The sequence below is a fragment of the Magallana gigas genome, chromosome 4 (assembly GCF_963853765.1).
Source record: "Magallana gigas chromosome 4, xbMagGiga1.1, whole genome shotgun sequence".
In the NCBI taxonomy this organism is placed as follows: domain Eukaryota; kingdom Metazoa; phylum Mollusca; class Bivalvia; order Ostreida; family Ostreidae; genus Magallana; species Magallana gigas.
The window spans coordinates 23,320,996-23,343,741 of NC_088856.1; the positions used below are offsets into that span (position 1 = coordinate 23,320,996).

A 22,746-nucleotide genomic window follows, 5' to 3' on the forward strand; every position below is an offset into this window, starting at 1 on the left:
TGTTCAACAACACGGATGTTAAAAGGGGGTTATGCATGTAAGCAATTCATTGACCAATACAGACTGAAATAGAAGATTCACATATAATGTAACGTACAATGTTTACCAGAAACACATAATTACGATAAATCTACCTAAAAAGTAACATTCAAAGGGTACCGGGCACCAATTTCCTATGATCTTACCAGTAAAAATATCTATATTTCAATGTTTCCCAACAATTTATTGTAATAATTTAAAGACTAGGAAATTTTTTGTTTGGATAAACAGTTTTGATGCTTTTTTGCAATGAACATTCCGAGGTCACTAGCATAAAAAGTAGAACATTGAACTAGTTATTTGAAAGTTAAAAATTAAAATAGCATTGCTATATAGTAAGACTGCAATGTACAATTAGTTGTTTTTTCGTTTCTAATAGTGAAACATTTGTACCCCTGAGTAAACGTAATCTTTAATATTTACATTTGCAAATATGTTTCCTTATATGAACATATAGAATAGCGAAAACGTTCAATTTCGTGTGAATTTTTCGTGCGTCACAATGATCATAGCACGCGCTTATCGCTTGTCTCATTGTAAAAATTAAAATCTCGGTAATTTTAACAGTTCTGAACTGTAAGTGATAAACAGCAGTTTAAAAAGTTCACCAGGATATAAAGTTCGTTGGTCACGTGATCAAATCTACCGAAAGCCTATCTTTATAACAACCTGTTGACAGAATATTTAGTGGTGATGGGCCCTTTATTTGCATTTTCAACCACACCAATCTAAATTGCCTATTATCCAATATAAGAGTAGTTTGCATTTAATTGATTTTAATTTACGTCAGTGTTGAAATTTAAGCTTAAAATGATATAAATTACTAAAATACTGAATGTTTCTCATGACAGGTCGGAAGGAATATTGTGTCAAACCACCCATGTGCTTTAAGCACTAAGTTTTGTAGGCATTATCTAAGATTTAAAATTTACTTGTTCACATCATAAACAAGAGGCTCATGGGCAACATCGCTCACCCGAAAAACAGTTCCTTGTTACATTCTATTTCGTAGCATATACTATTTTATGTTAAACTTTGAATCCCTTCTGGGGCACCAGTATTAGATTAAGTGTACCAACTTTTATAATTTAGAATCTACACTATTTGAGGATACTTACGTAGTAATCTGACAAATTGAAACACTCTAGTTCTCGAGAAGATTTTTGAACATTTTTGGGAGTTGATTTTAATCAACTCTCCTATGCAGTTACTCTGGCAAACCGAAACTGAAACAGTGTTTGGACATAAGCACAAATCATCGCCGCTGACAAGAGTTAGTTCTTGAAAATAATCGATAAATTTGATGTAATGTACGCTGAAGCATTTTTTAAGGAAACTTATTTATAAATACCTAAGAAGTAGTCAGATTTTAAAAAGTACGAACAATTAAGAAGTTTTTTGCAGTCGTATGTATCCCTACGCGAGAGTTCAATATAGTCTCGTTCAACCATCAGCTGTATCCGTACATTTCCGACAAGCAGAGAGTCAGTCTATATTTAGAGGTCGCATCATCAAGCTATCACGTGACCTGGTATCTCTTACTTTTCGGAGATTAACGGAGACAGCCGAGCATCTGGTTGGACGAGACCAGAGTTCATTATTGGTTGGATCCATACACTTTTTGATGAAATATGTCGGTATACATAGTTTGATGAAATCAATTCTTTTTTTCTTTTTTTTTTTTTTTAGATATTTCACAATATGATTCATAAGAGGTGTTCTCGAAATTCTTGTCGGAAAAGTCCGAGAATCCATATTATAAAAATGTACGTAATTCATATACTTCAGTACTTTGATTCATATATACTTCTACGTTAAACTTTGAACCCTTGCTTGGGTTCTAAGTATTAATCCAGGGGTAACTACTTCCATAATCTAGAATCTTTACTATTTGAAGATGTTTGAATGATATTTTTAACGAGGCCGGGTCTAAATTGTTCTGCCCTAGATTTTTTAAAGAAATTTTTAACATAAATTTCTGCTTATATAATTATTATTTTAAGACCAAAAAAATAAGACATTTACCACACCGTTTGTTTAACGAGGCCGAGTACAGAACGAGTACGCACGCTTTCCCGCAGCGTTTCATTTGTATTGTGACGTCATCTTTCTGCTTGGTTGACGCCATGGCGTGATAGTTTCAACTGCAGATATTCAGCGAAAATTGTTGAAAATATCTCGTTTGATGCGTAAAAATAATGTTATATTGTGGAATAAACATAAATGTCTCGAAGTATAAGCTATATTTGGGCTCAAGTCGAAAACGTGAAGAGGGCTCAGCAAGCCTAGCCCTCTGTCACGTTTTCTTAACCCGCCTAAATATAGCTTAAATCATATTTTTCAATACATTAACCATGTATTTTATATTAATGACCCTTATTATGTGACGTCATATATTTTTTTATTACTTAAATATGTCTGAATGTTTTCATAATACTATATAGATCACCTTTTCCGCCTTTGTCAAATAAAAAATAGCAATTATCTGACTAATCTGGGAAATTGGCCATACAAAAATCAACTTTGATAAGACCCCTGGAACAAACCAGGAGGTAAAAGGTTTTTTTTTATTTGACCATTTGATGCCTTTTAGTAATAACTTTAATATGTAGAACAGAAAAAGAAATCCCTAGGGCAAAAGTTTTGAAAAAATGTAAAAAATATGCAAAACTGATACATTTCAAACAAATCCTATAGGGTCCTATGTTAAAGAAAAACGGTGTGGTAAATGTCTTATTTTTTAATCTTTAAATAATAATTATATCAGTAGAAATTAATGTAAAAAGTTCCATCCAAAAATCTAGGGCAGAACAAATTAGACCCGGCCTCGTTAAGGGGTCATCTCATCATAAAGTTTGCCATACAGTGTATATCCCTACATAAATGCGCTAAATACAAGTTATAAATTTAAAACAAACTTCTGGGAAAATTCTCTTGATATCTTTTTAAACAAAACCGTCTGTACAGTACAGTAGCAAAAACACATGTACATCAATCAAGGCGTGAAATATGGTGTTCCGATGGGGCCACTTCGAACTTCGCGTTTTCGCCTTTAGGTCGAAGATGCGAGAGTGCGAAGTTGCGAAGGCGAAAGTGCGAGAGTGCGACGGCGAAGGAGCGAAAGTGCGAAGATGCGACGGCGAAGCGCGAAGATGCGATGGCGAAAGTGCGAAGGTGCGAAGGCGAAGGAGCGATACTACTATCGCTCCTTCGCCTTCGCAACTTCGCACTCTCGCCCTCGCAACTTCGCACTTTCGCCTTCGCCTTTTTTGATCGCATTCAGAAAGTCTCGGTCGATTACATTTAATTTGATGCAGGCACCGCACTCGCAAAGGTTTTCTGATAAATCCACAATAGGTACGCATGCGCTAGGCCGTTGTGCTTACTATAATGTTTATAAATAATTTAATGTGTACATGTGACATATATGTTTACCAGTGCTGGTTATGCCTAATAATTATATACTCCATATAAAATGTAATGTCCGCCATAATGTATACATATGCACTTCCAGACTCCTGTCACTTACCAGCTGTCTGTTTACCGTAGATCAAACACAGTAACATTCTAATTTCATAATTCGACACTCCTTGCTCATATATGGATCAAGAGGGGGAGAGAAGGTCCACCCCCCCCCCGGCAAATTCAATATAAATAACTTCACATATGCAGTAAAGGGGGGGGGAGAGGGTCCGGATCCCATCCCCCCGGAAAATTTAATTTTATTTATTATATTTTATAAAATCTCCAAAATATGTCTCGGCACCCCCCCCCCCTTCGACAAATATAATTAACCCCTCCCCCCAGAAAAAGTTATGTATCTGCGCAGGCTGTTTTAAATGAATCCTAAAAAGTTCATCGTCTGCATGCCTCAGATGTTCTTTTATACAGCTAAAATTGTCTTTAACCGATAGAGAGCTCCACAAGTATAAAAAGGCGAAGGCGAAAGTGCGAAGATGCGAAGGCGAGAGTGCGAAGTTGCGATGGCGAAGGAGCGATAGTAGTATCGCTTCTTCGCCTTCGCAACTTCGCCTTCGCATCTTCGCGCTTCGCCGTCGCATCTTCGAACTTTCGCTCCTTCGCCGTCGCACCTTCGCACTTTCACCTTCGCAACTTCGCACTCTCGCACCTCGACCTAAAGGCGAAAGTGCGAAGGTCGAAGTGGCCCTATCGGAACACCATAGTGAGAGTTTGTTACGCGTGTGCTTGAAAAGCACAAGACCACAAGTCGAGAACTTTTCATCCATCCTCCCCTAAAAAACGCATAAAAATTCAAATGATCTTGCATTATTACAAAACTTGGATAGTCAGACACTTTACACGTTTTTTCATTACATAAAAGGTTAGCCCTTGTCGCAGGCGGAAACGATCCAAATTCGAAGGAAAATTCGGAAATTATTTTCCCTCAGCCCTGTTTTGACGTGAATTTAACCTACGGTGAAATACTGTTAAGACATCTGAATCGGCGTCAATGACAACACCCTTTAAATTAAACTTGTTGAAACACGCTACTTTTCTCTAATGCGATCAGTATTATCTTTAGTTACTTTAGTCAAAACTTTATTGCTTTTTATTTTGCAATTGGTATCGTTATTTGTCACTGTATTTTTAAGTGTTCGTCATGTTTTTGGTTTGCAAGTTGTCAGATCTAATATCAAAGAGATGATGAAAATTAGCAAATAAACATTAATAAATATTAATCATAGTCTGATTTTTGTTATTTGCGACAATCTTGTTTCACTTTATTTTCTTCACAAGAAGCATGCGCTGTGTAGTTCTGCTGAAAATTAGCAAAATATATTTAAAACTAACTAGCAAAATCATTATAAAATAACTACAAATCTTCTCGCTTTCCAGAAATTGTTAAAATTCTAAAATCAATCTTGATCTTTGTAAACATGCTTTAAGGCAGATTATTATAATTTGTAATTGGAAACTTTGATTTACAGTCAAATTGATGAAATATGTTATGCTTCAAAAATAAAGATACACTTACATTAATTGCATTACATTAAATGCTGTGGTTATGATTTCTTAACAGATTCTTTACATGTATTTTCATAACATTCGGTATAATTTAACACTTTCGCCCCGGTATAACGCTTTCCAGTACTCACAGTACTTTGATTAACCTACTAATTAAATAAGGCAAAACTTCAGTGATTCAACACCAAAAAATATATCCAAGGAAGTTTCACAATAAATAGTTAGTTGGAATAGTTTCTATTACGTCATTGTTAAACATTGCGGGGAATGACAATTTATGAAATTGCGACTTATAATAATGTGGATAATTCGGAATAAAAAAAAATGTTTTGATATGAGTATATAAACGGTTGATTATTATTAATTTAAATGTTCCTATGTTTGTAGTTTAAATATCTTGTCAGTTACGTATACTTTTTGTAAAACATTCATCATTTTTTTTTCATAAAACCATATTCAGGAGATGATTCTACGCCATAGCGTTTAATTTTTTCGGATATCTCCTGTGATCATGTAATTAACTAGTCCTTATCTATCTATAAATTAAATTACAACGAGTGCCTTTAGTACACGCTCTAAAAATTAATCACACGCCAAATCAAAATAAGCATAATAGATAAGGTTTAATGGTATAATAATTGTTTTAAGATTATGCCATGTTAATTTATAAAATGCATTTTTCCACGTTAAAAAATTGATTGATCCGCCTCTCTTTACACTAAATATGCGTCACAATTTACAGTATGACTTCCCATCGACAAGTGCACCGCCATCAGTTAGTTGTTTATATGTACCGTTGTTAGACTTATTTGACTACTAAGTTGCATGCATAGGTAATTTTAATGCAGTTTAATGTTTTCGTCCCCATAACAATCGGAAATTACTTGATTTATTAGCATTTTTGACGACTTGTTGTTTTGTATAAATAAATGCCATAGTTTACATCTCCCGTACTTTCTGGTCGGCGCGACCACAAAGTAAACCTTATCAGTGCTGCGTGCCTTAGCCAAGGTGTTACTGGAAAGTCCCCTCCTCTACATAAGAAATAGCCGTGTCCCATTTCGTATAAAAAGAGGAAGCAGAAAGACACTTCCAGATGACTACTAGAGATCTATATTTCCCACACCCCTATTTTATACACACGGACACTCTACTAATGATCTGACGCACCGCGGTCAGAAGTAGCATTTTATCTATATTTCTGACCCGGCGTCGACAGGCTCATCAGGGGACTTATTTACACATTTCTCCATTAACATAAATAAACATACCCTATTCATATATAACGCATGTACTTCAACCAATTTATATCGAATTTCCGTTTTGATAATATGATGGCTACAACGCTAGCTCACACTTCTTTTTTATAAGATAAGCTTGTACTGAAACAGTTTGTACATACATTATAGATGTTTGATCTACCTCTAAATTTATCGCGGGAAATGAAGCACGAGATCACTGTGACATTAAATTCTATAATCATTTGTTTACATATTTCGACTCAATACGAAGGAATGAAAGCGTGTAAAAAAAAATCTTGGCTCATGCAGTACTCAAATCGTGTCTTCAGACCTAACGGAACTGCAAAAAAAGGGTTAAATGTCAGCCATTTTTGACATTACTCTTTTGAAAAAAGAGCATAAAAGGATGATGCCAAAATATTTTTCTTAATGATCCTGTAGGTTTAGCTTGTTCTTTTTCCCGCGCGCACTGGTTCCTAGAGCTCGCTTCGCTCGCCGGCCAGCTGCGCTCACTATTACTACTCACACGTATACCAATATTGTGTTGCACATGTACTCATATCATGCCCTTTAAGTCTAGTGAACTCTGTATAAATCCATTTATGTTCAAACATTTTTATACAAACCAGAGCAACATTGAATTTCCTTTTTGTTCATTTTCATTTCACATAATAATGACAATAACAATTAATTCGTATATTTAAAAAAAATATATTGCTATTTTTTAAAACGAAACATAAATATTCAAAAAAATTTGTACTCAAAAAATTAAAATGGCCAGAAGACTCACAGACAATTAAGGATTTTGTTTACTCAGGGTTTGAGTTCTCAACATCAGATTGTTATAAAGTTCAATGTCAAGAGTAATTTTTTTTTTTCTAAACACAAAAAGTATCTATGAAATGAATTACTATTGACCTAACATTTGGAATTTTTCACTCTTATTTATTCATTCGACTTACACAAAGTCCAAAATTGAGGCCTATATAACAGAGAAGTACTGAAAACTAACGAGGTTATTAATGCAAGCAAGAGATATCTTGCAGTAAGCTTAAAATAATCAATGGTTCCTATATCTATGAATAAACAACTATTTAAAAAAGAAGCATTTTTTATAAGAAAAAAGTAGGTGATTATAATTTTCATTCGATTCTAACTTTCTGAATTTGCTTAGGGTTGACTGCTAAGAATTCTCAATAAAAAAAAAAGACATCCCATATATGTACTACATATGCATGCGCTATATCAGGTTTGGTATGTGCAATCCATTTAATTGCAGTACTAAATTCTTCAAATTTTTTGCAATTAGTACGACATCCCATCGACAGACATTTATCAAAATAGAATTTACCCTCCCAGTAAAACCCAAACTGATCATACATGTAGTCTTCAGCCGCCAATGGTAAAATCCTAAAACTGATCAAATATCAGTTTTACAAAAAAGGCCGTATCAACAATTTCTTCAATAATTTTATATTATTGAACTGAAGCAGTATGGTTCGAAACACCAGCATCAACTGAGCCCTCTTTCTTGTCAGGAGATGACAAATTGTGAATCATTCTGAACTGACTTGGGGATTTCTTCGGTATTAACCCTAATTAAGTAATTTTAATGAAAGGAATAGAGGGTTCAGAAATGGAACCTTGTATAAGGCTTGTAAGGCTTGTTTGTAAATCTTTAAAGCTCTTGTCATTTACTAACCCCTTATTTTATTCTCTAGTGCTGACTTAAGATTAGGACTTAATTGATAACCCCTTTTTCCTTCAAACTTAAGATGAAAACCAGATCAAAAACCTTTAGCAAAGACTGAGCTCGGTCCGGGTAATAATCTGTCAAATAATAATCCAATTTATCAACATTATAAGAATAAGGAATCATTCTTTGAGTATTACTAGTCTCAGGTGATTTTGGCCGGGACGTGTTCAAATCAAATAAAGCTCGACGGGATTTATGATAGATATGACCACGCTCTGACCGAAATTATCAACTCATAATATTCAAAGAATGAATCCTTATTACTTTCATACTTATATTTATATAATTTCCAATTTCTACACTTTAAAACAACACTATTTTTTTTTAATGAATAACACATGCTATGTATTATTACGCAGCGCAGCTAATACTGTTTTTCAGTTATGCTGTATGACACGCCCATTTTGTGTTGCTCGTTTTTTATGAAATTATTGGGCTGGGTTATCACAGTAAAGGACACTTAAAAAAAATATAAATATAATATTTTATATGATGTAGCTAGGCATTATAACCAGGATGTGCGCATGCGTGAACCAACTTTCCATCAGAACGATGTATAGAATAGGATATTTTTGGGAGTTGATTTTAATCAACTCTCCTACATGTATGCAATTACTCAGGCAAACCGAAAGTGAAACAGTGTTTGGACCTAAGTACAAATCAACATTGCTGACAACATTTAGTTCTAATCGATAAATCCGATGTAATGATTTCTTAAGCATTGTTCTTTAAGGAAACTTATTTATAGATACCTTGTAAATAGTTAGATTTTAAATGGTACGAACAATTTAGCTAATTTTTGAAGTCGTACATTTTATATATTCCTACGCCAGAGCTCGATCAACCAGACGCTCGGCTGTCTCCGTAAATCTCTGACAAGCAGAGATTCTCTCTTGCTTGTCGGTGATTAACGGATACAGCTGAGAGTCTGGTTGAACGAGACTAGAGTCCAATTATGCGTGGATCCATACAATTTCTCATAACGATTCCGATTTCTGATACGTAGTTTGATAGAATAGATCTTTGAATATTATACAACATGATTCATATTGAGTTTTCACGAAATTCCTGTGGAAGAATTCATATTGTTAAAAATGTGCGTAATTCGAATACATGTACATATAGGTAAGTACTTGCCATGCAAAATAACATATCATTGATTTTACTAGGTGTCCATCCCTGTAATATAACCATCTCCTCTGTTTGTCCATTCTTTACCTGGTAAACTTTCTCTGATGACCCATCACAGTACAATAAATATACATTTCTGTCTACAGCTATATCGTTTGGTATTTTTTCCCATTTAGGTTTCATTGTTTCGAGAAGTGCAATTGTGACGTTGAAGCATTTAATATTATTGGCCAATCCACTCGTTATTATCTTGTGTTCATTGAGACAGGTTACACTGCGTAGATTAACACCTCCGGTCTGTATTGTTGCAACAATTTCTGGTTCATCCAGTAGTTTTCTGACGAAATTGTTTTGTGACAAGACGTCCCATTTTGTGTCAGTTGATAAAGGTGTGATCTTTCGAAAGAAATTATACAATTTCTCACGATCTATAGGCTTTTGAATGAGTTCTGGGAGGCATACGTTTATCCTTGGTGGAAGCTTGCTAAACTCTCCGATTTCTGAACTGTACTCAATAACTGTAGAAACTTCAGTAGAATTTTCGATCGCCTTTAATGCCAGTAATGTTTGCTTTATGAGAGGCTGTGTCTTTTTGATTTCATCCAAATATTTCTGTAAAATGCCGTTGTGTTTCAGTTTTATCTCAATAATGTGAGTTTTCATTTTGTTTATAACGATGTCGATTTCTTTGTGCCATTGCTCCCCTTTTTTGATATTTCTGATGTAAGTTTCTCATATTCTCTGCTCAGATTGGCAAGCTGATTTTCCAAGTCAAGTGCACTTTCTTTATAGGAAGGAGAAATTGATTGTTTCAACTCTTCCAAATCATTTTTAACCATTTCCTTCTTTATCTTAAAACTACTAAAATGTCTTCAAAGTCATGCCCTTTGTGTTGTTTAGACGTCATGCATGAAGAACAAACAAACTTTTGGCAATCTTTGCACTGCAGTTCACATATTTTGTGTGGATGTTTTTCACATTTCGGATAAATCAAGGTTGATTTTCGATGTCGAAAAGAGAGTACTTTATGATTGTCATAGTCATCTGAAATATGTGCACCTATACAAAGCTTGCATAGGCTGACGTGACAAATGTCACAGTAGCTCTGTACTATTGCTGTTTCACAGGCGTCACATCGTTTCACATCCTGGAGACTGTCCTCAGGATCAATAATTCTTCTACAAAATTTAAATATCAAATACTTAATTGATTTTAAAATAAGGTAAATATTTCATTGTAAATCATAATTACCTTTGTATAATTTTTATGCAAACTGGAATATGTTTACTCTGTAATCGATTTATACTCGTAACTTTTTTAATTAGTATAAAACGTACATTGGCATGATGTAGCTACATGTATGAATTATTTTTTTTCCATATTAAAGTATTCTTGTACTGTATGTCATGAAACTGGTCAGTCAATTTTAATTTGGTGCGAATCATAAGTCTATATTGGAAGTCTGTATGTCAAAGTCGGAATCGCGGCCCTTGCTGATTTTCATATTTTCAGACCGACCAGCCTGTCATTGCTAAGTACATGTACATGTATATAATTAGTATGTGAGACTTTGCTTACTTCAATATACGTATGTCATGTGCATTTGTCTTTTGATTGACAAAAAGAGTAAAGACCACTTTTTTATCATTTAATTATTCTGGAAACCTTATTTGATTAAACTTAAGTTGAAATTATTTTTTTTCTAAGACTGACAAAGTATGTTTGCTTTCTCTTTGATTTGAATGACATCAAAAATGAAGGTTAACAGTTGTTTTTTTTCTAAAGTAGAACAAGATGAATTGTAAAAAGATTTTGCTGAAGCAGTTACATACAGTATGTCATGTATATTTAAAAAGAGTACATACCGTAGTTAAAACAAAGTACAAATCCGGGAAATTTTTGTTATAAGCAGAATACTCTGCACCCCAATATGTCTGATCTCTAACGGAATGTGATCACGTGACGGAATTTTCGATATTTTGGAACGAAGCTTAATTGTTCTAAACTGTTAGCAGAGCTAAGATTAAATGATACAGACTTTGTATATATATATATCGATTTTTAAAGGACGTGGTCACGATTTGAGCTGATAGTTTTTAGGGTTTTTTTTAATTCATATGTACACAATGCTCTATTGCGATAATTATGCTCCTTATGATATAGCAAAATTTAAGTGTTAGTCGTGATACAAAGGGCACAAATCTCTCGTCAGCAAACTAAGTTCGGACAATATTTTGTTTACAGTCAAGAAGTAATGATGCGGTAATACTAGTACGAGGTTAATTTTTGCTGATTTCCAAGTATTTGAGTTTGCTTGATCTACCATGCTTTTGTCGTTAGCTTATCTAATTAATTTAAGCACTGGAAAAGAGAGATTTAAGCAAGTCTTTAAAGTAGTATTAATCATATTAACAGTAGTTAGAAGACGAGATAAAACTAATACATTATACGTGCATTAAAACAAAAGTAATACAATAAGCTGTTATTTAGCAAAGCGATCACCAAAAACTAACAGAAAAAACAATGCTTTGTGATTTTGACTCTTTGATTTTTGAAAAATAATGTTAATGTTTTCTATTGTGCATAAATATAATGCGACATAGGTCTACGGGATACACGTTTTAAATGTACTAGTATAATTGTAGAAAACGCGTCGTGTCCTCATTTTTTATTTAGACCATATATTGATTTCGAGTGCAGATTTAGACCAGGCCATTTAAATCCTTGACCTATAATCCTTGGACATGGCTGTGTTTAGATTTCAGTGCAATGCATCAGTGGTCACATATCAAAACATTTACGATTGCTGCAATCAGACACTCTACCCGCGAACAATGGAAACGTGATTCTGGAAAAATGTGGGTTATTTCAGGTCAGAGTTATTTCGAAAGAGTGAATTTTAGGAGGTAAATTGTTTTCCCAGGAAGACTGAAAATGGAGTATCATATCCGATGGATTTTAAGTACTTTGTTTATTATTTGTAAGTATAAAAGTATTTGTTCACCATAGTATGCACCCGATCGCATAAGTTGAGGTTAATAAACTTTCAGGTTTATCGTAGGTCCTTACTTAGAACTTTAGGGCTTTAAATAGATATGTGTGGAACAATGTAGAGAAACAAATTCAAATGTCATTATTTTTAGCAAAAATTATGACTTTTAATGCAATTAAAGCCAGTTTTAACACTTGTAATTAGACAATATTCAAAACAGTTTATGTTCGTATTAATCACAATGATGGATATTGTTATTTTACACAGAAATAATGTATAGATCATGATTTACATCATTATTTACAAAACAGTGATACAAAAAGTTTATTTTTTCTTACCAAATGTCTTCAAGCTGTCACTTCTGCTGTTACAAGAAGATTATAATGGTTTTGTTTTTTACTTGAATCGTTTTGCGTTCTGTAGTGCTGATGTACTTTCATAAATAATCTATCAAACCCCACAATGTATAGTTTTTAATTTCCAGTTTATCCCAGGTGGTATTGATTGTAGGTTGATGAACACATTTACCTTTAGAATGCATACATTTCCTTGAACAAAAGAGCTTTGAATCTATAAATTATCAAAGATATACAGAAAATTGATACGTCAATTCAAAGCTGTATTGAACATTCTTTTCCATTGGATTCTCTCGCTTGCTCTAAATATACAACATGCTAATAAAATGAAGATATAATAGATATTATCTTCTTGCAAGTTAGGCAAAATTTATGTATGACAAATTATGACATTTGTGATTTCAGTTTACTGTATACTGGGCAATGAAGCGGCATATAGATCCCGAAGAAGAACAACATCCTACAGCATGTAAGAATAGCGTCCGTTGTCATATCAACAGTATTATCTCGGTTTGCCTCATTATTTTATCTATAAGGAATCTAGTGACAACTCTTAGGGATATATAGCATATATTAAAAATGTTACCCACCTACGACTTATAGCAAGGCCAAGTTAAAGGGGTTTTTTTTATTGACAATCAGAAAATTCCAAAATTATGCTCAGTCATATTGTAAGTTGCACTTTTTTTTTTTGAGCTACGGTGACGTATATATTTATTGGTATACGCATGAATACTGTTTCATGCTGACACTGAGGACTAAATTTTTCTTCGTCTTTAATCGGCAAAAGCATATACTTAATTGAGCATTTTAAAACAATACAAACTATATCGAGTAGCCTTCGTAGGCTATTGCACTGCCTTTATACAGCCTTCGTAGTTTTTAAGACTATTGAAGAACATCGTAGATCTTGCAACACTGCGAATGTCTTAGGTCTCAAGAATTACTTAAAGCGTCCGACCAGTTACTGTGAAACTCCAATTAGTTACTGACATGCAGTGTTCCTCAACTAAATACATGTACAGTGTACATTTTATAAGAATGCAATGAAAATGATTAAGTTGATAATAAAATGTAGGACATAGTGCAATAAAGGAATATTCACTTTAATAACAACAAGTTATGTTTACTGTGGTTTTATAAAATGTATTAGTATTTCGTAAGAGCCCCCTTAATACAGTAACATTTACATTTACACATTTTGTTTTATTGAAGGGAACCCTGGATGATTGCAATGATAGTTGTGAGCTGTCTATCAATAATAGCTGTACCTGTGGTAATCATGATCTGTATTAAGTGTGGCTGCTGCAAAGTACAGCAACGGGCACCTCATACACAAAGTACGTATTAGTATATTGGCTTCGATCACAACTGTAAATTTCTTTCTAAATACACGAAACACATTCTAAGGCCTTTATATAATAATATCGAAACATTTTCATTGCAAAATGATACTTTTATCTTGTTTTTTAGTTATTCAAAATGGTGGACAACAGATGTATCCTCCCCCTCCTCCTTATGGATACAGTAACCCGGCTGAAAACTCAGGAAATCCTGGGAACCAGTTTAATTATGCAGGGACTCAGGGGATCTCTCAACCCATGCAAAATAACTATGGCTCTCCAATGGGAACATATAATACAGACGGAAAGTATTAATATGCTTGCATGTTAATACAAAAGTGGTGTAAAGTCAATGTCAAATTTTATATGATGAAAAGGTTTTGTTTTTATTTTGTTTTTTTTGTATTTATATTTTTAACACTGATGCCACAGTGATTTGTTTTCTCGCATATTGTCTTTGTTCAACCTTCTTTATTTTTGAATGGGGTTATTGTGTAGATTCTTTAATCAATTTAATTATATTCATGTATTTTCAATGGTTTTGTATGGCAAAATGAAAAAAATTAAGGATATCATTTTAGTTACTATGTATGATTACAATTACATGTAATTCTATTAAGGATAGTATTGCCCAGCGTCAAAAGTATATATCTTTTAAGAGTTTTCTAGCTGAAGTAAGAAGAAAGATTCACCACACACAATCACACTATATTGAACGCCCCCATTGTAACACACTTTTCCGACGAGTTAAGCTTTACTTGATCTATTAAATCTTTGAATTTAGTTAAAACAACGAAGGTTGAAAAATGCTATTTGATTATTTTTAGTTATGAATAATGAACTCTTAGCCGGATAATTAAGCAATTATATACTTTCTTGACAGCGTTCTATCATATTGAATAGATCAAGTTTGTCAAAACTGCACCTGAGGCGAGTGAAAAATATGCCACCTTTTTAATGGCATGATTATTTGGCACACGCTTACATTTTACACGCAATGAGCTGATAGAAGGAATAGTTGGTCACATAAATAATTAAAACATTTCTTTATTTTTTTAATAATTCACTGCATATTTTACTTAGTTGAGAAAAATCTAATAAACAATAATACACATAATACAATACACGCATTAGACGGTGAAAATAGAAGATAAGAATTGTAACACGTCTTACAAATGCATATCACTTGATACAACTTCCTGCATAAGAATGCTGAAATTTGAAATAACCTATGTGCATTTTACTGATCAGATATGACGATGTGTAAAATGTACCTGTTCAAATGTACTTTGAGACTCGGAGTAAATGATGTAAAGTAAGACGAATGATCAAATTTTGATAGGAAACTGACCACTATTTATGAAGTGAACAAATTTTGAAACATATGAGTGTATATTTATATAATTATGAACGATTTTAAAAATGGCATTAAACTGTTCTTCATTATTGAAGTATAATTTTTAGACTATACGCATCTAATGTATCCTTAATTGATTTGTTTTCATGACATCTGAAATGGACGTTCAAACATTTTTGAACATGTACTTAGAAAACCAAAAATCATTTATAGTGATTAGACTGAATTTTAATCGCTTGAGTATTTGCCCGTTTCAAAGTTATTGTAAACGGTTCATTTCTTATATTTGCAAACAAGATAAAGAGATTTACACCACAAATAAAAACCTACATTTATTTCAGATAATTTTCTAACTAAAATATCATTTCCTTATTGTTTCAATTGTTTGTCATGCTTTGCATTCGAAAAATTGTTTCGTTGTTTTAAATTTACATGAAAGAATATGAACAACCCGCTTGCTACATAAAAGAAGGCAAAAATAACGTTTGGTCTAGAACAAATTGATGTAATCAAGTGGACAGCAATAAACTCAACAAAGCAAAGGTGACAAATTGTTTTGCTGGTGATTGTTGAATTAAAAGCAGGTCGATTTTAAAAAGATTGTATTATGCATACTGAAGTATTTTCAAATATTTCCGGATTCCAACCTTTTATTTCAATCAATGTAAAAACACATTTCGCCAAATGTTAGTACGTTTCGTATGGTGTGTTAAAACTGTTTTTTTTTTCATAACATTTATTAGTTTCTTTGTTCCTTATTTGCTTCTAAATCTAGAAGATTTACAATGCGAAAAAGACATTGTTTTGTGATGTGTTCATGTTGATTAGTCGGGAGGGTAATCAGGGTATGAAGATTTAGTTTTATTTTGTTTTTCAAAAGGGTTATATAAATTGTAATAGATTCAAAAGGTCAAATGATCACACCAGCTTGCTACAGGTAAGTGCCAATCATTTGTGGTGAACGTAATAAGAAGTACATGCAGATAAACTAAACCTGTTGACATACAATTACATGTAATTGATACAGTGTTCAGTATTAGTATTGCTTTCTTATTTTAAGGCTGTAGTTTATTTGTTGAAATTCATACACAAACAATTTTGAGTATTTATTTCATTTGATTATTATTTTTATGAATAAGGTTGAATTGATATAAACAAATGAATCTATTTTCTGACGCATTAAAGGATCAATTAAGTTGGCTTACCGCTATGCATAAATGTAAATATACATAAAGATGATTTAAAAGACTATTTTTTTCAACCATTAATTATAACTACATGTAACAATAATATACCAAACTACACGCGCTCTAGAATTTTCGGTGGCAAAGATGAGCCCTATAATATGTTTCCTTTAAAAAGACAGGACACATTTTCATGTGTATATTTCCTGAAATAAAATAAAACAGGAAATTAAATATAAAAGCTACAAAACATTTACCCAACAAGAAATGTTGAAATTTAAAAAGACATTTCAGTTTATATACAACTGTTCTTATATAATAAAGTCCATTCAGTTTCGTTTTTCTTTTCACTAAAGATTTCAATACGTCATTGTGATTTATTTATGTAAAATATAAATTATAAAAAGATATAAAGTGTACATATTCTCGTTTCACGTGAAACGGCATACTTTTTTATTGTTACAAAATAGCACACCAATTGAAAAGTTATGAACAACACAAGGTCGTATTACAAACCTCTTTAAAATTACACCAATGTTCTGAAATTGCTTACATATAGTTGAGTACACAAATTGTTAACCAGAGATAGCGGTGAGCATATCCTTGTAAAGCAAGTGTGTACTGTAGGATTTGTTTTTAGGAAGTGACATGATTTGTCATTTTTTTTTACACCTAAACCCCTTCTTTAATTTATTTAGAACAAAATCAATACAATGTACTGGATAGACATACCTTTTTCTTATATTTTTAAAATATTACAACATACCTTAGGTAAAGGAAACCGTATGTGCAGGTCTCATATTTGTTGCTTAAAAAAAACCAAAAAGAGTGGGGGGGGGGCTTCCATATAGTGTTATAGTTTTTTCGAAAACAAAACAAACTAAAATATTCTGTTTAAAATAATATTTTAAATCTTAATGACTTGACACATATTGATTTTTAATGCCATTTATTCAATGGGCATATACATATACACTTTTGTTAGTAATACTAACGATACAAGATCCTACAATTAGCTGACTCTATTTAACGATTTTTTAATGATATTGCATCTCTATTACCAGCATCTGTGTAACGTCAGCATGTAGGTCCTGAATATGTCGCTCTATTATCAATGGAACTGATATAAACCCTCCTTATGTTTAAGGAGATAAATGTTTTTTCCAAGATCCCCAGAAAAGTAACAGTACATGAAGTTCTAGCAACTTTTAAAGTAGGCAAGGTAAACTTCAAAGTAAAAAAAAATAAATCTGGGGACCTGGATGGAATTCAACTTAATCAATATTCTTAGTGATGTAACAGATGTGGTTAGCGTTGCATCTGCGTGAGAAATTATATTTTAAAAATTGTTGGCAAGAGTGATAGAAATAAGGAAATAATACTGTAGTATAGGTCTATGCACATTGAAATACTGTTTGAAAGAAATGTATGTGAAAATATCGGTTTTAAAGCGATGAAACAGCATATGCAACTCATTGGCAACGTTCGTATTTCAACATACCGCATTTGTAATCAGGATGTGGGAATTGATCTGTGATAAAAATCAATAGGCAGTACAGAAACAATTTTCATATCCAGGTATAGACAAGGTAAGCAAAACTGTAAAATATACTAATTTCTTCCAAGTGTCAAATGAATCGCTTTAACATTTTTTTTATATGCTTTACATGTACATTTATAAATTAAAGCAGTTTGAATTGATAATAGTTCGTGCCTTTAACAATTCTATTTTGATCAATAAACGTCATACAAAATTAACACGTAGTCAGATATTTCGATATATTCTGAATCAGTTTTCATTTATTTATTTAAAAACTAATGAAATTTTTTATTAATGTACTTAACATGAATTCAATACAAACATATTATTTTTGATAACATTTAAAAAGACAAATTTACGCCTAAAAGCATTTCTATGTATACTTTAACTGAAACCGAAAGTAAGCATAATACAAAAGTTAACACATGAATCGGAATTACACGTGTGTTTGTTTAATAATATCTTTTAACATAATAACATTGTTATTGAACACTTTTTTAAAATTTCCTTTTTGACGAGTAAGTACTATATACATATGTAGTTATACAGTGCATATTGTTACTGTATATTTTGGAGTTTTTTCCCTTTTACATCCATACAATTACTGTGTTCTGCTAATTCAAAAATTCCCAGTGTTTTCAAAAGTTGATATCGATAAGAACACATACATGTAGAACGTTTTCACACTTGATACCTTATTATCGGAATCACATGGCTTTTTAGTGTACTGAACAATCAGCATTCTTGGTGAAATAATCGATTGCTACAGTAACACTAGTCTTATAAATGCAGAAATTCAATATCTCTTCAAACAATTTGCTGGATCAAGATATGCATTGAGAAAAAGAGGCAACTGTTGTAAGGTTAGACACTTTATAAAATTGAATACATGCTTTATCCAATTCTCTTGAGTTTCAATTTTTGTTGTAAATTTAATATTATATTTTAAGAACCTCTCTTTTAAAATTTTATATCTTGAGGAGTTTCCTATTTAACTAAATATTTCTGGAAATTGCATATTCAAACTTTCTTTTAATAAAAAAAAATGTTGTGAATAATTAATTAATAAATTTGATCATTTTATTAAACGTTCCCTTCCTTCCGTCAAAAGTATTTCACCCATTGAGTTATAGGATATTTCAAGTTTCACAGTTTATATTAAAACAGTTAAACCATTCATGTTTTTACCAGAGGGAGTATAATAACCTATATGAATATGGCCGATACATAATTAATGATGTGAATATATCATCAAACAACTAAAAAATAATTGAGACATATCTTTGGTTCTTTCGTTCTGGACATTTTTAATTTTCTAGACTTAAAACTTTTTAAATCTTTTTGTTCTTTATTAAAAACAAAGTAATGATTTCAAAATTTTAGAATGTTTACCTGTTTAAAGTTTTAATATGACTGAACATTTACTCGTTTATGTTCATTTATCAACTTGGAGTTCATATGGCGTCCAACCTTTCTGTGTTTTCTAAGTAAACAATTACAGTTCGTGGTTTTTATTTTTGGTCCTTTGTTTAATTTGTATCATCAAATGTGAAGTTTCCGGCGAAGTCAGGAGAGTCAGTTGTGATGCTATCATATTGACTGATTATGAAGTTATAACGACTATGATGTAAATGGTCCAAATATGTGTATAATCATTTATGGTGAACCGTTCATTGTAAAATTAAATGTTATTTAAAGTGGATGCAAAAAGCTTTTTTACCCTTAATATTCAAACGGTACTATAACAAATATGATGTATATTTGATCGGGCTCGATGTTCGGAGATATTCTGATATACCCACCTGAATAAACGTAGTTTATAGTTGACACAGACTTTTGTATATAGTATGCTAAAAACGATAACGCAGCAATATTGAAACATGGTGTCAGAAGTCGAGAACCTGTGAGTATCACCCGTGCTTGCGGAACATTTGTGTAACCAGCCACATCAAGTGATAATCATCCATTTCGTTGTTCTCGAGAACGTGCCAAAACCAAAACAATGGAAAACGTACTACAACCCCCCGAAACAATGGATTTCGATGCCAGAAGTTTATCACAAACTTGGAAAAATGGAAGGAAGAAGTCCACCTTTATGTAAATATTAGCATGGATAAACAACTGGAAACTCAAAAGGTAAAGCTCCTGCTGTACCTCCTAGGCCGCAAGGGAAGGGAAATACACAGTACAATGAACTTCCAAACAACAGACGAGCACGGAAATAAAGTCAACGTCGAAGAAACAAATATAACAGTAAAAATGATCCTTGCTGAATTTGACAAACATTGTGATTCAAAGAAAAATGAGACAGTAGAGCGGTACAAATTCTACAGCCGAAGTCAACACTCGGGCGAGACATTTGATAAATTCTTGGCAGACCTAAGAATATTGGCAGACACATGTAACTTTGGAACGCTTAAAGAGTCAATGATAAGAGACCAAATCATCTGTTGCGGAAGTGATTCTGGGCTCCGAGAGAAACTCCTGAGGGTGAGTGACTTGGACTTGGACAAATGCATACAAGTATGCAGAGCAACAGATGTCTCAAAGGCTCAGAATAAGGAAATAGGTAGCTGGCACATCCGAACATGCTGTGAATTTTCATAAGAAGAGCTTCAGCAAACCAACACCACAGCGACACCAGCCACAACACTACAGACATGATCTAATCCAGTGCAAGTACTGTGGGAATCGTCATGAAAAAGGAAGACAACACTGCAAAGCATATGGACACCAGTGTGGAAAATGTCACAAACCCCACCACTTTGAGAAAGTATGTAACTCAGTCAAGTCAAGTGTTCACCATAATAAAAGGATGACAATTCCGATTCAGACGACTACTACTCCATTTACAGCGTAGACCTCAGATATAACAGTGAATCAGTTAATGCCATCAACCAAGGAAATGAAAACAAAGTATTTGCCTCCATGTCAGTGAATGGACAGAACGTTCAATTCCAAGTAGACAGTGGTGCAACATGCAATATCATCCCCAAAAGCTACTTGAAAACCAACAATGTAATCACACTGGGAAAATACAACATGAAATTCATAAATTCAAAGAATGGGGGAAAGTACAAAGCAGACTTTGTTGTACTTGATGGACCTTGTCAACCAATTCTTGGTTTTAAAAGCATCACAAGCATTAAGACTGACCAAAGTCCAGAAGGAAAATATCCTTTAAGTAAAAGAGTCAGAGACGTTGACTAGAGATAAAATAAGCAGAGCATATCAAAATGTCTTTACAGGATTGGGGCTCCTGGAAGAAGACTACCATCTGCGAGTGGATCCAAATGTAATACCAGTCATCCATGCACCTCGCAAAGTCCCACTTGCTATCAAAAAGGATCTAGAAAAGGAACTGGAAAGACTCGTAGAAATGGGAATACTTGCCAAAGTGACCCAGCCAACCCCATGGGTCTCAAGTTTGGTCGTTGCTCGAAAACCCAATGGTAAACTCAGAGTGTGCATTGACCCACAAGATCTAAACACAGGACTTCAACGGGCACATTACCCTATGCCAACTATAGAAGACATCCTGCCGGATTTGTCAGAGGGAAACTACTTCAGCGTTCTGGATGCCAATGATGAGTTCTGGCATGTCCGGTTGGACTACGAGAGCTCCCTTATGACAACATTTAAGTCCTTTTGGCAGGTCTTACTTCAGGATGAAAGACCGATTGCTTTCGCCAGCCGAGCTTTGACTGAAACTGAAACTAGATATGCGCAAATCGATGTGCAAATCGTAAAGGAACTTTTAGCAGTATTTTTTGAATTTGAGAAATTAAATGTTTATACTTTCGGGAGACCAGTCCGTGTCCAATCAGACCAAAAGCCTCTGGAGAGTATTGTAAACAAACCACTATACCAAAGCGCCTTCAGAGTATGTTGCTCAGAATGCAGAAATATTAAGTACACCTGAAGTACCGCCTGAGAAAGGACATGGAGCTAGCAGATACACTGAGCCGTGCATATTTACCAAATGAACAAAAATCAAAGTTTGGATCGACAGTGGAAGCTATCAACATGCATTTCAGGGCTCATAAGTCTCTATTACGATATAAGAGATGAACTGTCCATTCAAAATGGGGTAATATTCAAAGGCGACAGAGCAGTCATTCCACAAGCACCTCGTAAGGATATGCTTAAGAGAATTCACGCATCCAATCTAGGAACTGAAGGATGTCTCAGACGCGCCAGAGAATCGATATACTGACCACAAATGAAAACTGAGGCCAAAGACTTCATAAAAATGTGAAACCTGTCGCACCTTTGACAGCAATCAAGGAAGAGAACCGTTGAAACCCCATGAGGTACCACCACGTCCATGGGCTAAGGTGGGCTTGGACATTTTGACATTTGATCACCAGAACTACCTAATCATAACTGACTATTTCTCGAATTTCTATGAGATAGAATCATTCAACCAGCTGACCTCGCGGGAGGTCATAAGGAAACTTCGATCACAATTTGCTAGACATGGCATACCAGACACATGCATGTCAGATAACGGACCACATTTTGCTTCTGAGGAATTTGCGGACTTTGCACATCTGAGGGAGTTTGACAACATAACATCATCACCTCACTACCCACAAAGCAATGGGAAAGCAGAACAAGCTGTCAAAGTTGCCAACCAAATCCTTAAAAAGGCAAAACATTCAAAATCGAATCCGTACCTTGCTCTGTTGGATTACAGAAATACACCAAAGCAACATGTGGGAACAAGTCCAGCCATGCGGTTAATTGGTAGGAGAACAAAAACACTCCTTCCTATAAAAGGGAATCTACTCCAGCCTTAAGATACTACATTTGAGAAAG

The 22,746-nt window shown here is 33.6% G+C and overlaps 2 protein-coding genes across 4 annotated transcripts in view; both read left to right on the forward strand.

The window, feature by feature from the left end:
- LOC105325699 (ankyrin-3) overlaps positions 1-22,746 on the forward strand; it is a 130,782-nt gene that overhangs the window by 68,158 nt on the left and 39,878 nt on the right. Inside the window, exon 1 of one of the 3 annotated variants that reach the window (XM_066081677.1) lies at positions 17,628-17,974. The exons of the other annotated variants lie outside the window; for them this stretch is intronic. The gene's annotated coding sequence lies outside the window, so the exon portion shown is untranslated. Of the gene's footprint in view, positions 1-17,627; positions 17,975-22,746 lie in introns of those variants that run through there. 3 annotated transcript variants of the gene reach the window in all.
- Positions 11,876-15,541, forward strand: LOC105325701 (uncharacterized). The gene is made up of 4 exons (XM_034448982.2): positions 11,876-12,133; positions 12,907-12,970; positions 13,717-13,841; positions 13,975-15,541. Exons 1-4 carry the CDS (start codon positions 12,088-12,090, stop codon positions 14,157-14,159), a joined length of 420 nt encoding a protein of 139 aa, XP_034304873.2. The 5' UTR covers positions 11,876-12,087; the 3' UTR covers positions 14,160-15,541.